Source organism: Orbicella franksi, chromosome 12, assembly GCF_964199315.1.
Source record: "Orbicella franksi chromosome 12, jaOrbFran1.1, whole genome shotgun sequence".
NCBI lineage: Eukaryota > Metazoa > Cnidaria > Anthozoa > Scleractinia > Merulinidae > Orbicella > Orbicella franksi.
In genome coordinates, this window is record NC_138156.1 from 21,666,262 (window position 1) to 21,684,099 (window position 17,838).

General features: G+C 37.8%; 2 protein-coding genes across 2 annotated transcripts; both read right to left on the reverse strand.

Annotated features, from left to right (window-relative positions):
• Positions 1–485: 485 nt before the first annotated feature.
• On the reverse strand, positions 486–9,292 carry LOC145464491 (ras-related protein Rab-10-like). Its single transcript, XM_081448403.1, has 6 exons — positions 9,002–9,292; positions 5,842–5,902; positions 4,246–4,306; positions 3,177–3,254; positions 2,135–2,224; positions 486–1,279 (listed from the first exon to the last, which is right to left on the reverse strand). Exons 1-6 carry the CDS (start codon positions 9,213–9,215, stop codon positions 1,097–1,099), a joined length of 687 nt encoding a protein of 228 aa, XP_081304529.1. The 5' UTR covers positions 9,216–9,292; the 3' UTR covers positions 486–1,096.
• Positions 9,293–10,059: 767 nt separating this feature from the next.
• On the reverse strand, positions 10,060–17,064 carry LOC145464490 (uncharacterized). The gene is made up of 2 exons (XM_081448402.1): positions 16,997–17,064; positions 10,060–14,076 (listed from the first exon to the last, which is right to left on the reverse strand). Exon 2 carries the CDS (start codon positions 14,042–14,044, stop codon positions 11,660–11,662), a length of 2,385 nt encoding a protein of 794 aa, XP_081304528.1. The 5' UTR covers positions 14,045–14,076; positions 16,997–17,064; the 3' UTR covers positions 10,060–11,659.
• Positions 17,065–17,838: the final 774 nt, after the last annotated feature.

Sequence of the window (17,838 nt, forward strand, 5' to 3'; positions counted from 1 at the left end):
AGCGGGAGATTTTACAGTACCTTTAGGAAATTGAGCCGAAAAAATATGACAGGAGATAATATGTAAGAATTGTACCTCTTAGGGGAGAAAAACATTTCAAGCCATGCCCACAAAACAGGAACTTCCTACCTCTTAGGGGTTCTTTTCAAAATTTCCAATAAGCACTGCTGTCCTTTATATATGGGAGTTCCCCACCACCCTCACCCCCCCCCCCCCCTTCCTAGGCATTTTACCTCCACCTGCTTTAAAAACCTCACAGCTTATCTGTCTACTACAGGGCAGGAAAAGGATTATGGGCCCTGCCTCAAGGCATTGCTGGTTACGTCCATTCTCTGATTCAATTGCTTAGAGTTTCCATGGTTTGGTTCAGAGATCAAATGATTTGCCATTTGGCAAATTAGTCAGGTGTTGAACCCAGTAATTCTGGGATTATTCACAACAATCATCATTTCACAACATAATCCTGGGATTATTCACAACAATCATTTCACTGCTATGACTAAATCACTTTACTTTATAAAAAGAACGTTTACATAGGTTATAATATCTTAAGGCTGCTACTTTGCTCCTTGAAATAATCCTAAGAAACAAAGGTTAACACTTTGAGTCCTTAGAGTGAGAAATGGGATTGAATATGTTCTTACATTATCAACACAATCTCAAGCACATAGGTGATGAGAATATAGAAAATCACCAACAGAACTCAAACCTGATCTAATGTCAAGTTCTCAAAACTAACACTGAACAAAATGTATGAGAATCAGTAAGAAGAGTAATTATCTTGAACAGTCAACTCTAATGATAAGTTAATAAAGATGGTCAACTCTAATGTTATCTGTTTGGTTGTTTCCCATTTCTACTACCCCACAGGTATGCCAGTGGCCTTTTGGCCACTCTTTACAAAGACAGCAACACACTATTTCAACATCTAAAATCTTCCACCTGAGGAAGGTGACAAAGTCCATCCTCCCTACCAAGTCGAACGCAGACGCTAAATACATTTGTTTAGAGGATTGACTCCCTCGCTTATTCACTTGGATTGACTGTACATTCTAGTGAATTATTAAACAAAAATATAACTGCTGCTAGACTTTCTTTAACAGCAACCGCCCTTCTTCTCTTGTGTATTGCTAACATGAATGTTTTGAGAAGTTTCCTCGTTGTCCTTGCTCAATTGTTTCTTTAGAATATCTTCGGCTAGGTTGTAAAATGCCTGTTCTATGTTGATGTTGGTTTTGGCGCTTGTCTCCAAGAAGCGAATGCCATGCTCTTTGGCAATCTGGGATAAACAAAGTTTCAATTAGCCAGTTTAATTATCAGTAACTCTAAAAAAAAAAAATTGCCCATAGTTTCTATACGTGGTGAAACCAGTTTGTTGATGAAGGCAGAAACGACCTTAGTGAGGGGAGCAGGCTTTTAGCCAGAATTTGAAAAGTGGCCGTCCAAAATGTACTGTAGGGCCTGCTCAAATGAGAAATTTATAAGGCAACATATGAAAAATAAAACAATTCTCTTTAGAAAGTGGCTGTCCACAGGTCGCCTGGACACCTATCTGGCTAAAGCCTGGAGGGGAGGGAGAGAAACAAAAGAAAGGGAGGGAAAGGAGGGAGGGAAAGCAGGTAGGGTGAGGTATGGAGGATGATGGAGAGATGGAACTGACAGTGACTGTTCTCACACAAATTTTACAACCAGTTTGTACGTAACAAAACCACAATAAATGGCACGTAATGCAGGCACAATTATGACATTTAACTCCCATTTCTAAAGTTTTGTCTAGAAAATTGGAAAATAAACAAACAAATAGATGCTTAAACATGACGAGAAGACAATGGGTAAAATACAACAATCATTCCAGTTCCGATACCTGCGTTTAACAACTGGAAATCTAACCAACACTTTGTCAATGCTACAAGCCGCCGAAAAACGATTTCACTCAATCCCGAAAAATCAAGATGGTGGTTTGCAAGGAAACGGGTTTAGTTCCCTGTTCTCCTCGCTTTGATTCAGGATAAATCGTGCATGACATAAGTGCAACATCATTTATCCAAAGGAATGTCGAATGTCAGCATTAAGCAATGACGTTACAAGTTATCACTTAAAAAATCAGCATTTTGTAGCGGTCCCTTCAACTCACCTGTTCCCCTCGTTCTTTGCTGACAACTCTTCTATCATCCATATCACACTTGTTACCAAGAATCATCTTTTCTACATCTTCGTTTGCATGCTGAAAGAAAGTGTTGATTAAACTTATTTGGCTGCTTTTACTTGTTGTAAGTTAAAATTGAGCTCATTCGACTGATCATGGTTTCTTTGACATTCTATCAGAAACATACAAATCATTTTCTCAAAAAAAATGAGCGAGTGGTTTAGGGCACTAGATCTGAAATTTGGGAGTACTGAATAGGGGTGTAACAATTCATATTCCTCGTGATTCAATTCAATTTTGATTATTGCCTTTCAATTTCGATTATTTCAATTCCATTATGCAAAATATTAATGTTTTTTAATTCTTATAACATGATACACAATGTAAACAACTTACAACCCTAAACCCTACATTTTAGGAAACAATGAGCGTGTCACACATGGTTTGCCTTATTTAGAAATTCTCAAGGGGTGTTCGAAGACCAACATTTTTACCACGCAGCAGAAAATGGCGCACGAACTGCAAACGTCTTTACTCATCAATCAAAAACGTACATTTTAAAGAGTTCTGGATTCTGATTTCACAATACAATAACTCACTGAGGGCACTCTGAGAAAGGTATGCAAACAATTGAACCAAAATCGCAACATGGAATCAAAGAATTGTGAATCGAACTGAACGGTCATAATCGTGATTAATCAAGAATTCGATTAATCATTACACCACTAGTACTGAGTCACATTTGCTCTTGGGCAAGTGAAAATGGAAGGTTGATGGTCCAGTGGGCAAGCGTAATTAGCCTCAGTAACCTTGTTAGTTGATAAGGAATGAACATTGCACACCTACTGGGTAAGTAATATTTTAGTGGGAGCAACTAAAAACTGAAATGTACTGGCCCACTGGGCAAATGGAATTCAAATTTTTTTTCCTGCCCTGTATCAAATGGGATTTAAATTCACTTGAGCAATGCCAATCATAATTGTGATAATACCCATTCCTTAGAAGTCAAATTATTTTCCATCATTATTACCTCCTCAATGTTCCTCAGCCATTTGGAGATGTTATCAAATGTTTTCTCCTGAGTAATGTCGTACACCAACATAATACCCTGAAAGACAAAGATTATTGTCAATGTATGAATCATTTTACTTTTGGAGTGAATTTTACCTGTGGAGGTAACTCCAAGCACAGGACCATTCAAATGAATGTTTCAGTTGTATTGAAGTTTTTATTATGCTATAGATCATTTTCCCATGACGTCAACAAATTCCAAAATTCAAAACTAAAGAGGCACAAACGTTTTCATCTTCATCAGGCATAAGGGGATCTAAATTTATATCTGTTTACAACTTTTAATAACTCATAATAATTGGTTTGGAAACCAGCGCATTTTGAATATTGGAGTTATGACACAAAGCTATGATTGAGTTTGCGAAAAATATACACTTATCTTGTAATAAGTGCTTGTGTAAATATTTGTTAGTTCAATTCAGATATTCAGTCGACTAGAGAGCCAAAGTACCAGTAAGTTCCAGATGTTTACACTACTTTCCAGCTGCCATATTGGTGGACCGTAGAGGTTCACCAACACAGCATTTCTATACTGGGCTCTGTAAAGTTGTGCAAAACATTTTGACAAATATCTGAAGTTTAGGAAAACGCAGAGACCTAAAACATAGAGAAGTCTCTTCTTTACTTATTTCCTATACAGTAACACTGCAATTTCTTGACTTTATCCACTGCATAGTTTTTGATTTATTTTTTCGTTGCGTGACAGTGAAAACAATCTCTACAAGGTACTTCTAACTTTTTGATGGAAGAAAACCTCAAATCTAGGCATCTAATAAGCCATAATTCAAACAAGTGGAATAAAGCAAACTAGTGGAATAAAGCAAACCACATGACATCAAGGTTGAGGGATAAAATAAAGGATTTCTCTGTTAAAATTGAAATGTTTCTAAAATGACCCATTGCAAGTACATTGATGAACCAGTTAGCATATACTGAACCTACACATAAGGATGTGACCATTCAAATGAAAGCTGCTTTTTGTAGTTTCTATTTCATTATTTTAGGGTTAAAGGGCTGAATCATTTTACCATTGCTCCTCTGTAATATGATGTGGTTATTGTGTGGAAGCGTTCCTGCCCAGCGGTATCCCTAAAGAAATGACAGACATGAACATTAGAAAAGAACTCTACAGAAGGCAACATTTCTAAATAAATTTCACAAAGCCCATATGCATCCTACTAATAGGGAAAATTATTTCATGGAGAATTCTGTCTACTTTATACGCCTTATGTACTGTACTAACTATTTGGTCACTCAAGGGTTTCATTAAGGGCCAGGCACCAGGCAAATTGACTGACTGTGGAAATAATTTTGCACACCTGGGGTCCGTTTCTCGAAGGTCCTGGTAACTTTTTGGGCCCATAAAGCCATTTTTAGTTCATCTGTATCTAAAAACGGAGAAGTGTATATGCCTGAAACTTCTTGTATGAAGGGAACCTCTGTCCATATTAAGAATACCTGAATAAAACAGCTCTGTAATCATAAGGTTCGAGATTTTGCTATGGCTTTCGGGGTGCAAAAACTTTCCGGGACCTTCAATAAACGGGCCCCTGGTTTGACCATCTAGAGGAAAGTGTTTCTTATAAATGAGTTCAGTTCCAAAAGTTTTGCCTGTCTGTGAAAACCAATTCTACTCATTCTAAAAACATCAATGAAATCCCCGGGTAATAGGTGGGAAAAGCTGTATTATGACAAGTGAAAATGTTGGTTGTAAGCAAGATTAGAGTGATCACTGTTATCTGCCAGAAGACATACAACCATTGATATAATCACTGGAATAGGAAAAGAACCAGGCTTTTAGTCAGATAGGCATCCAGGCATCCTGTGGATGGCCACTAATTACAGAAAAATCGTTTTATTTTTCATATATGTTGCCTTGTAAATTGCTCATTTGCGCACGCCCTATAGCACATTTTGGACACCCATTTTTCAAATCCTGGCTAAAAGCCTGTAGAGACCCTGATTTTTCCAGCCAATATGTGGATCTACTCGATGAATGCCAATGTACCTTTAACCAGACATTTTGCCTTACAATGCAACCACTCAATGGTAACAAAGACTGCGACATCCAAGATCATGACATGTTCAACCTAGAACTGCTGTAAATGCCTTCCCCAAAGAGCAATTCAGTGGAGATGTATTTGACTACTGTTCTTACAGTTCTCATGTTCAAATCCAATTTATGAACTTTAACCTCAAAATTGGCTAGTAACAATTTAGTTTCCAAGTTCTTTACAAACTTTGCAAGGCAGTGTGGAAAGGTGGTCAAACAATGTAACAAATGACTATAAGGATGTCATTCAATCACCTTTAACACCAAAAAATATAGAGTCTCCCATTTGAGTTACATAGAGTTTTGTATAATTGAGCATTTAGGATTTACACCACAAGTAATCATGGAAAATTCTTTTGAAATTTATCAAGTCTTTAATAAAGTAGTGTAAATCAAAATTACTTTCAGAGCTTATCATAGGATTGCCCATGTATCATAATTTTGTCAGTAATTATGACTGACAAAATTAAAAACATGTGCAAATTAATTAAATAAAACCCTTACCATTTAAGAGCAAGGTAACGAATTGTGAACTTAGCTTTAAAATGATAAATAAAACAAGCAAACAAACCATATCTGTAGCTTGATCTTTTTTCCTTGAAGTTCAATAGTCTTTATCTTAAAGTCGATACCTGGAGAGTAAAGTTAACTTCAATAAGTGTACATGCAATTAACTCTGAATATTTGCAAATATAAAACAATGCGAGTGTAATTAATTTTTTGAGCCAACTTGTGAGAGTCACAGAAATATAATATTTGAGTGGCGAAGTAGATTTCATCTGTCTCAGCAAGTCACTGTGCATATATTTTTTGTTTCACAAGAAGCCATCTTTAAAATCAAAATATAACTGTTGCAATGCATCAAAATGTCAGCCTTTACACAGGGGTTTCATCAACATTTTTAGCAGGAGCAAACTAATTTTCAAAGGCAGAAAAAACATGTTAAACTCAAAATATAATTTTGTTGCAATGCATCAAAATGCTAGCCTTTACAGAGGGTTTCATTAACATTTTCAGCAGGAGAAAACTAATTTTCACAGACAAGAAAAATGTTTTGATCTGAACTTTAAAAGAAAAACGTTCTTCTAGATGGTCACACACGGCCAGCAAAATCATCCTCACAGCTGGTCAATTAGCCCCGTGCTCAGCCCTTAATGAAACCCCTACTTTACTTGAAATAAAGGTGTGATGAATTGTCCCTTTAATTAGTACACTGGACAAAACTGTTCTGGATCGACATTTTACGACATAAAATTAAAACAAATAAAGTGTCACAAATAATTTTATGATTGTCTTAAACTTCATTAAATTTCACACATGGAAACTTATCTTTATATGGATCACACAAGAGGGGCTTGCGTTACACCTTGTCCAAATTTGGTAACTGTGTCACAAAAGTATGTATAATCACGTGATTTCTGAGAAAAAAGAGTCACATTTGGAGTGTTCTTTTGCGAAGAAACTCTTCACGTGCTTGTGGATATTTTTGTCAAGATTTTGACAAGAAAACATGAGAAAGACTTTACACTTAATTGGCACTGTGATACAATACTGTCTTCAGAAACTGATCTTCTTTGAAGTCTTTAAACTGTTCTTGCCCCTAGATCGGCTGTTTTGAAGGTGGCTGCCTTTAGTTCAAGTTCACACAAATCACAATTGCACAAAATACTGCTGTGTTAAAGCGTTGTCGGCCAAGAACCTCAGACACTGCTATTTGTGCTTTTAGAAATGTTTCCAGACCTGTTTTTGGGCTCATCTACCAGGAGCTTGCCATTTTCTCGAATAACTTTGTTTGGTTTGCCTTGTGGCCCTTCAGTGGTAGTGTCACAACCGTGAATCTTTGATTCTTTAAACTGCAGATGCATCACAGGATTATATACGCTGTTTAGATGGTTATCGCTTTGTTCCTCGTGCCATCTCAAAGCATAAAAAAAAAATCCACAAACACGTAACGATGTTCTTCGCACAACTACTCTGGTGATGTCGATGTAAACTATAACTTTTTTTTTCTCACAAATTGTGCAATTTTCTGTACTTTTGTGATTCAGTCCGCAAATTTAGATACGCTGTAATGCAAGTCTTTCGTGCATGAAATATATGAAAATAAATTTCCATGTGTAGAATTTAATAGAGTTTAAGACAATCACAAAATTATTTGCGTTGCTTTGTTTGTTATAATTTTTTTTCGTAACAGCGACCCAGAACAGTTTTGTCCAGCATACTAACCAATCAAGAAGTAATTTTCTATTTTCATAAATTAACAATGGATAGTTCCAGAAAATTTCCATACCCACCACATAGAAGGTCAATGGAAATTCTGACAGGGTAGGAGATCTCAGATTCAAAAAATGTTTAAAAGAAACGTTTTCAAGAAAATTTGCAATTAGGCAGCAAAAAGGAGGAAATGGGTTACTAGTGGTTCAATGAGGTTTAAATCTACAATAATTACACCTCTTTAGGATCACACAGCAGTCACATGCACTGCACAAAAACTGCCACTTTGACAGTCACTGGAAAGTTCAACTTTGTATTTCACATCTGCATAGAGAATTTAATTTTTGTTATCCACAACGTTCATCTGCTTCCACTGTTCTGTCAGTAACATTTTCTTACAAACACTATGCTCATTTTCCTACTACAATCTGTTATCAAACTTCAAGTTGACAAAAACCAGAAATGGGATTGGATTATTGCGTTTGACACATAACCTTGATACATGATATCTATAAACATATTGTACGACTTAACACAACAGGAACTGGAAACTTCAAAATTGAAAACAGAATCAAAGTCCATTCAGGGAATAAACGAATATTACTATTTCCCTCTTTACTAAATACACAACTTCCTGTATTTCAAAAACATGGTTATAAGCAAATTAATGATCACAGAAATAAACCTGAAAGACGTTTTTATAAAATTTAATTATGTAATTAATTTGGTTATCAAATCCCTTGTGGAATTATATTTACTACAATTTTAAATTCAGTAAAATCTAAAATCATATAATACCAGTTATTGCAGACATCCCACAAACCCTTACTTCGATCGAAATATTGGAAAGTTTAAGTGTGTAGCTCGGAATAATGGTTCTTTCACACCAGAAATACCTATCTATAACCTTACTCTTTCACTAATTCGGCGTCAAAATGTTCTCTCCTCCATAAAAACACGGAAATGTTGTTTGCAGTTGGACTAGAAACAGATATCTCACTGTTGAAAAAACACAGGCACGTCTGCAATGATTTTGCAATGTTTAAGGAATGTGCAACGACGACACCAAAAATAGTTGTGATCTTTCGGACTTTAGAATGCAGCATTGAAATTCTACCACATGAAAAATACAGGGATACCATTTTTCTGTAACTCGCCTTTCAGTTGATAAGAATCTGAGAGATTTCTTTGAGTTTTACGCTCTAAGCCTGAGCAAAGGGCTAAATGGTTCAGGTTTGGAAAAAGGACTTTAAAAACGGTCGTGAATGCTAAATTGGGCAACTAAAAACGCTTGAATATTTAAATGCAAACCAATTTTAAGTCTGCCTCCGACTAAATTTTAACACCTTATACCACAAACTATCAATGAAACTCCAGAAAGCAAAATACAACACGAATGGCGAGGCTTTCAGCATGCATTTGCAGAGCGAAAGTCAATTAAGCTTTGATCAAGCTCAGTGGCTTACAAGGTTAAGTCTAGGGGAACTAAACAGCTAAACATCGCTCCTTTTGCTTACCTATCGTCGAGATAAACGTCGTGTTGAAAGCATCGTCGGAGAAGCGAAATAAAATGCAAGTCTTTCCGACGCCTGAGTCCCCTATTAGGAGTAACTTGAACAGATAGTCATAGCTTTTCTTCGCCATAGCTTTCCGCCTACTTCTCAGAATATCACATGCGTATTGCGAGTGACGGGAGTAGGAGAGTGGGAACAAGTGTCCACTCAGCCCCATTCTTTGCACTCCTTTGGAGTGAACATCGCGGACTGGACACGGGCACCTCTGGACGCACCTGGGACATACTCCAATTTACGTAACAGGAACAATTTGCATAGAGTTAGAGCCCACACACCACTGGGACTCAGAAACTCTTACAAGTACCCCGTATAAAGACATATAAACAAGCCTCTGCCCTGTTATTGACAATGAATGCCGTCATAACATTGTCAAAGTAGACTCCAGATCCACTCAGCTATCGCCTCACGGATCCACAGCTACTTTGACGACGTTATGATGAAATTCATGATCAATAATTGGACAGATGCATGAGAAACTGACGACAATTTTTTAAAAGGAGGCAATCTGGATGGGACCAAGGGTCCTCCTCATTTCCAAGAGTGAGAGGGATAAACTATCAACCATAAAATGGTTAGTATTTGATCAATTTGTATCCACTTTGGGCAGCAAAAAGGTCTTGGACAGATCTGTCCTTTGAATGTATAAAATCATTTCCCCCTGTTGGTCAAGACTTCATTAACTGCCCCTACGATTTTCACAACTTTTACCATTATTAACTACACTTACAAGGTCATGCAATTTTCTGACAATAACCCACACATCAAATCCTGAAAATTAAGCCATAGTTTAGGGTTATACCCCTAATATAAGAGGAGTAAAGGTATTTTTCGTCTTGAATGTTTTTCAATTCAAGCTGTGACTTCCTCAACAGCTGTTAATCTGATTTATGACATTCAACAACCAATCAATTCCTTTCAGAATGGTAAATTACATGTGTAGTCTTTGGGTCCATTTTACAAATATGTGGTATTCCCCTCAGCAGTGAAATGGATTTCAAAGATAAGTTTACCAGATTTAATCAAGCTTTCATAAAAGGAGTTAAAAACCTCCAATGGGTCAAATAACAGGCGATTTCTTAACATTTCTTCCCTGTAGAGAAACATCACCAACATTTGAAAATTATATTAATCATTTAAGAATAAATAATAACGGTAAATTTGTATAATGCCAATGCTATAAACAAATGCAAATGCACCTTACATCATGGAAGCACAGTGTACATCATAACAGTTAATTAACTTGTAGTAACTAAGGTGAAAACTGAGCTCTGCAAAGACTATAAAATCTTGAAGGAATCTTAAAGGAAAGATGAAATATAATATAGGAGTCTCCCAAGACATGAAATATCTTCACATACAAGCAAGGCAGATGACTTACTATCATAATGGCTAAAATGATGTTTACATGGAAGTACACTGTACCCATTATAAACACCTGCTAATGTCATGAATCCCTTTAGGGGATGGCATTCTGTTGAAATTTCCACTTTGCAAAGGGTTGGCTAAGATTTTGTAACTGACAAAAATTTCACTGTAATTGCAGAAGTATTTTGAATCCTGCTGTAATGTACCCAGGTTTAATGCACACAGTGAGATTTCCATGTAATATTATTAATAATAATATAATTAGTAATATTATATATCCCAGTTCCATGATGGCTGCCCCCATATGTACACACATGTACAACCATAATCAGAGATCCACATTCACAGTCATCCGGTCATCCCTGAAGACTAACAAATTGTAGGGACAACCAAAACAATACGGAAAATCGTCTGCTGGATGAGTCTAGCTTGACCCTACCGGAAAAAAAATTCTTTAATTTTCTTGAGTTTCCTACATTCTGACCACTTGTTATCCATTTGGAACTTGTAGAAAGCAGAGAAAGATTTGCAGCTTTCTTTTGCAATAAAATCGTCATTTTGGTCAGCCATCTTGGATGATGTGATGATTGAAATCATTGCAGGTTCATCTCACAGTATGTGAATGGGCAAGTAAAATTTTGAGAGGCCAAGATGTCATCTGGCATACTTGCCCAGCTGTTGACTTGGAGAAAAAAACCAGCATGGATCCCTGCATAATTACTGCCACTTGAGCTTTACTTAGCATTACAAAAAAGGTCTTTCTAGTAAAAGTTTGCACAAGTTGAACTCTTAAACCAATCTACACTAGTGTTAAACAAATTTACATCAGTCAGAAAAATGACAAAAATGTTATTAAACTTTGACATTTCCACAGTGGTAAAATGAATGAAAATGGATTTCATCTAAGTCCAACTTTTGCCTAAGGTCTGGTGGGGGAGTGGTGGAAAACACCTCAAAAACTAGACTTGCCACAAGTTGACCTTTGCTTGACCATTGCCCTTGAGCAAAGCAAGAGGGCAATGGCAAAACCAACAAGGCAGGGAAGTACATGTATTACTGGAAAAGGCTTTAACAAAGTCTAACCCCTCCCCTTCCCAAAAATAGAATAAAATAAAATAAGTAGGCAGATAAAACTGAAAACATATTTGCACTATAAATATCTCAAGTTTTTTTCAGGCACCCTCATCCCACCAAAAAAGATAACACCCAAAGCTGATTCAGTGTTGCGATAATATACTAATTTGATTCCATGTGGCTGTCAATATGCTCAAGAAGGAGTGTGTGACTACTGAATTCCTTTAAGCAAATCCAACATTCAGCTTCACTTGACTTAACATCCTGAATTGAAGAATCATGAGTGAGGTATTTTACAAACTGAGAACCATCAGAACGAACTACTGTAGTACCAGGCGTTCTCCTCTGGGCCCTTTGACTTCTTAACTGGCTGCAATCTTTGCTAGGCTTCCCTCCTTGGTGTAGTGTCTGTTCATGTTTATTACGATTTATTAAGGTATTGAAGCCTCTGCCACAGTGTTTGCACTTAAAAGGCATCCTTTTTCGGTGTATCATTTCGTGCCTTGCTAGTCTCCATCTGGTTGGGAAACCTTTGTGACATTGTTTGCACTTATAAGGCTTTTCTTCTGTGTGTTTTGGTGTAGATTGCTGAGGACTCTGCTTCTGGCATTTTCCTGACTTGGCTTCTGTATGTATTTGTTCATGTTGCAAGCAATGTCTTGAGTTGCGAAAACACTTCCCACAGGTTTTGCACTTAAAAACCTTCTCTTGGGTGTGTGTTTTGGCATGTCTCTCAAGTTTGCTTGGCCAAGGGAAACATTTGCCACACTGTTTGCACCTATAAGGCTTCTCTGTTGTACAAGTTCTGTTAGACTGCTGCAGAGTTTCCAGATGGCTACGACATCTGTTGGTTGACTGATTTCCTGTTTCTCTTGTATGTAATCTTTCATGCCGCTGACAAGTTCTTAAGTCAATAAAGCACTTGTAACAGTGTTTACACCTGAATTTTTTCGCTCCTGGGTGATGCTTCTTTTCATGGTAATGGCGACCGCTTGAGTCACTGTAACACTGTTCACAGTATGTGCACTTGTAAGGTTTTTCTCCTGTGTGTAATCGGTAATGTCGGTTCAAATTTCCTGATAAGCTAAAACACTTTCCACATTGTTTGCACTCATAAGGCTGTTCTCCTGTGTGTGTTCTGTAATGTAGTTTAAGCTTCCTTGGATGGTTAAAACACTTGTCACACTGACTGCACTTATAAAGTTTCTCTGCTGTGTCTGTCTCTCCTGCATGCAGCCTCCTGTTATGTCTCTCAAGATCCCAAGCTCGAAAGAAACACTTGGTACACTCTTTACATTTGTATGGCTTTTCTGCTGCAAATTGATTTCTTCTTTTACCTTGCCCTGATGTTTTTGCGGCACCAAGACCTCTGAAATCCTGAGTAGTTGATTGATTGCAGTCATCTCCTGTATGTGTTCTTTCATGCCGCTTTAAAATGTTTGCTTGGTTGAAACACTTGCCACATTGGTTGCACTTGTATGGTTTTTCTCCAGTGTGTATTCTCTTGTGTTGAATACAGTTTGTTGCTCGGTTAAAAGACTTCCCACATTGATCACACTTGTGAAGTCCCTGTCCAGAGTGCATTCTTCCATGTATCTTAAGTCTATATATGCTACTTAAATGCTTGCCACATTGATTACACCTAAAAGTTTTTGGGCTAAGCCATTGAGGATCTTTTGCCTTACTTAAATGTTTGTCACGCTCTTTCACTGATTGCTTCATAACTGTGTGTGACTTTTCATGAAGCTGCAGACTGCTTAAGTCACAAAAACACTTGTCACACTCTTCACACTTAAAGGAGTTCTCTGCTCCATGAATTCTGTTATGATGCCTCTTTATATCCCGTGCAGTTTTAAAATATTTCCTGCAAGGTTGGCACACGTGATTCCTCTTCACTTTCTTATTTCTGTGTGTGCTTAAATCCCTCTTAAGGTCTGATGGACATCTAAAACACTTGATGCAATGTTGGCACTTGTATGGTTTCTTTGCTGCATGTGTTCTGAGAGAATGTCTTTGAAGTTCTGATGCAAATTCAAAACACTTGCTACACTGTAGGTACTGGTGAGTCTTTTCTGTGTTGTGTGTTCCGTCATGCCTTTTCAGGTCTGATGGAAATCTAAAACACTTGCTGCAATGTTGGCACTTGTAAGGTTTTTGCTTGTGTGTTCTGTTAGTATGTTTCTTAAGTTGCAATGGAGACTTTTCTGTGTTGTGTGTTCCATTATGCCTTTTCAGTTCTGATGGATATCTAAAACACTTGCGACAATGTTGGCACTTGTAAGGTTTCTGCTTGTGTGTTCTGATAACATGCGTCTCAAGTTCTGAAGGAAATCTGAAACTCTTGCTGCACTTTTTGCACTTATGGGACTTCTTTTTATGCATCGTTAGTTCATGCCGGCGACAATTGCTCAAGTCATTAAAATCCTTGTCACAATGTGAGCACTTATAAGGCTTTTCTCCAGTGTGTATTATGGTATGACGCTTAAAATTTGTTTGGTTGCCGAAACACTTTCCACATTGAGTGCATTTATAGTGTGCTTCAGGCATGTCTGCTCTTTTTGTATCTCAGTGTACAAAACCTGTAAGATAATAAATTAGGAAGAAAGTTACCAGTTAGTATAGTATCATGGTTATTTACCACTGAATGAGTTTACATCTCTCAAGTGGCAGCAGTAACAAACTTAGTCAGTTTGCTGGAAGTTTCATCTATGCTTATTCTCCCAGATTGTCCAGGAGTCTCCTGGATACAGATCAAATCTCCCAGTCTTCCGTACTGGTCACCAAATCTCCTAGATCCAAAGGAAATGACTTAAAGTGCATTTTGCACACATATTTTGGTCAATTTTGGGCATTTTCAGGGGAAGATGCTTGGGTATCTGAAAGATATTTGAATTGGTGGAACTCTACTTTTAAAAACAGTTTTTGGAAGGTCAAGAAGGGGCATTATTTAAAACACAAAATGGTGAAAGGACAAATTGTCACTACGGTTAGCCTAAATATTACTGACTCAATAATGGTTAGTTCTTAATACTCACTGTAAGGGTTAACCCTCACAGAAACCCATACATGTATGTCACACTGACTCTATTGCACTTATCAATGGCCATCACGGGGGGTGACCCCAGGGACATACGTGGGCATGGTGTGGGATTAGTTAACTTTGGTCACCAATTTTAAGCCTGAGATGGGAGGATTGGATTGCTTTTGCACTTTCGTAGCAGGATCCCCAGGGAATGACCCACGGGATTTGTAGCACCACTGCCATATTGAAGACAGAGCTGGAAACGGGTGGTGTTCCCGTCTGCAAAAGGACTGGGTATGTTGGTGAACACATTCCAAAATGGAAACGGAAAAAACAGTCAGCGACTTTCACATTTCTCTGGTAAATCTGCCCTTTTAGCTGGCCATCCTTCGCTTACATAGCGAATATATTTTTCAAAAGAAAACTATGATTTCATCTATGCTTGGATACAGCTACTTTTTTATAGATCACATGTGTGTCAAAGTGTAAATTCTGTGTTGTAAACAAACACGGGAGCAGGAAAACAGAGATTTCATTATTGTCTTTTCATTGTTGCTTTAGTTTCTTGCAATTTAAAACTATTGCAAAACTTTACTTTGTTTTTGATTACATTTCTGCCAATTAAAATAAAACATTTCAAAATATACTGTAGTCAACGAATCCTTGTTCTTCATCACCAGGAAACAGGTGGAATATTCTATCTTTTCCCATTGAATGGTTTACAAGCTAAGGTAAGCTGAACCTCATCATGTGTAGGAAACAAGTGGAACAGCTTTCTTTGCCTACATTTTATTAACTCTTATAAGTATAATTATAGCACATAGAAAATTAATTATGGGAAATTGACTTGGCAGAGCAAACTTCTTTAGCCCCAGGGGAGGGACGTTCGTAGCTTTTTGCTAAAAAAATCTTGCGTGTGGGTAAGGAGATTTGTAAACGTCATTGTGCAAATGCCCAGGGGTTCCCCAGGGTCACCATAACCTCTAATGCCATTTCGCCATTTTACCATAATTTTTTGTGTTTCTAACATGTTCATCCAGAGGGTATGATTGACAATCTCCTCGATAAATTTTCAATTTATTTAAGTTAACATCTCTAAAATATGGAAGAACCCAGAAACACTGTACTGACTCCCTCAAGCTTACACTTGTGATTTTAAATTTTATGAAATAGAAAATAGCGTGCAGACAGTTTTGGAGAATTCAACGGCTTATACTGCATAAAACCCAAGCTTACAATTCTCCCAGCCTTTTTCAAGTGATAAAACAATAGGCTGTGTAAAGAACTCGGGTGGTGTGAAGTGTGAACTTGATATTCAATAACTGGAAGCGAAACAACTTGCTAGTTAATTAAAACGAAATGAAATACAGTGTGGGGCCCAGTTCTTGGCTGGGCCCAGTTCTCAGCCACTTTTTGTTCAGCGCTTATTTTCCGCGCCACAAATGAATCTGAATAAAAAGCAATTGTTTCCAAAGGTAGCTTAATTCCTTGTCTTCCGTTCTGCCGAGTTTTGTTTTGTCCTGCTGAGTTTTTCTGTGAGCACGTTGAGGTGACACGAAGGTAGGTGAATTTGGTTTCCCCGAAAACGTGTTTGTTTACGGCTACTCTAATTACATGGTTTAATTCAAGTTTATATTTTGTCCATCTAGAAAGCCCAAATGAGCCAATTCTTGGCATAAAGGACGTAGAGTGATAAAGCTATCTGTCAAATATAAACTTCTCCTGGCCTGTTTAATTCTTTGACCAAAATTCACTCCTCAATATTTCCTTAGTACTTTTGTGTATTTGCCTATTCTCGGCCACCATGCTCGTCTTCAACACTAAAAGTGCTCATAGTTTTGTGTGGAGTATTCGTGTCAAGTCAGTTGTAAAAATAAAGCTGTAATGGGGTGGCATGTTGAAAACTATGAGCTCTGACTTAACCCCGCTTTAAATACCCAACTCTCTTTTAGCCTCGCTTGACTGCACTTAAGAGAAAAACTAGGTGTGCAAAAATCTTCCTTTTCTAACATGAAACAAAGCTCTTTAAGGATAATTTGTGATCGAAATATCAAAACACAAGCCTTATAAGTGACTTAACAACAAAAAATGGTAATAAAGCGCTGTTTATTCGGAGGAATCGCACGCACTCTTTTATGGCCGAGAACTGGGCCCGCTGGCCGATAACTGGGCCCAGGAACGAAGCCTCCATTTTCGTTATTACTCGGGAGAAAACAGCGTTGAGCAGTCGATAGCTCAACATGTGTAAACTAAATGCTGAAGCTAATTGTGCGTGAAATTTTAAGTCCTTACGGCTGTTCCAAGGTAAGAAATACAAGTTTACGTTTTTTGTGGCAGAGAACTAGGCCCCATACTGTACTCGCTTCTTCTCAACGCCATACATGTTCTTCCACCAAATTTACACTTAGAATGGTAGCACAATTGAATAGCATAAAGTAAGTAAGAACTGAAAAAATGATAAGTAAACTACTTCTTACCTTACATGTAATGCAGAATGTAATTTCAGTAATCCTTGTGAATATCAGGGGTCGCCGCCATATTTGATGACGGAGCACAGTTGCGCTGACTTCTGGGAAACACGACCTGCCGAGGTAGAGATGGTCCGAGAGATAGGATGGTTGCCGGAGCGGAGGAGGAGCGCGGAGTCCAAGGTACGGTTTCTCGATCACTTTTGGCTTTAATTTCTGGCAAAGTTGCAGGAGAAGCCTAGCCGTTACACGTTTTGCATGAATGGCGCCGATATTTGAATAACAATGCTAATACATCCTAAGCCTCACATTCCTGTGAAAAAAAACATCCTTTGTCTGGAAACATCAACACAAGCTAAAGGATGAAAAAAGTATTGTTCAAATTTAGGCGCCATTCTTGCAAAGTGTCCTTAATTTAATGCGTGCGTGGATCAAAGCAGAGGTTGCAGGCTAGATTAGTTTTGGATATGGATGTCCGCTTATGCCTACCCTGGGTGCCAGAGTGTTTTCTTTCTTTTTCTGCGGCGAAGCTATCAGTGAGCGGGGATGGAAATACCGAAAAAAAAGTTATCTGAAAATACGAAGAGGTTTTCAATTATAGCTCGGTAGCTAGTTCGCGTGCACACACAATTGGCGGGGCGAAAGCCGTTTGCCCACAACCCTGCAGGTCATAAAACTGCATTTCACTTCAAGGGTCTTAAAGCTGTGAGAAAAGCCGTGAGCACAGGCCTCGGTTACCGGGTTCATATGCAATATTTTTGCGGGATTCGTACAGCAAACGCCCCAAATTTTGATAGCTCAGTTTTTACTAATCGCGTGCATGTACCCTTAATGAAATAAGGACATTCAAA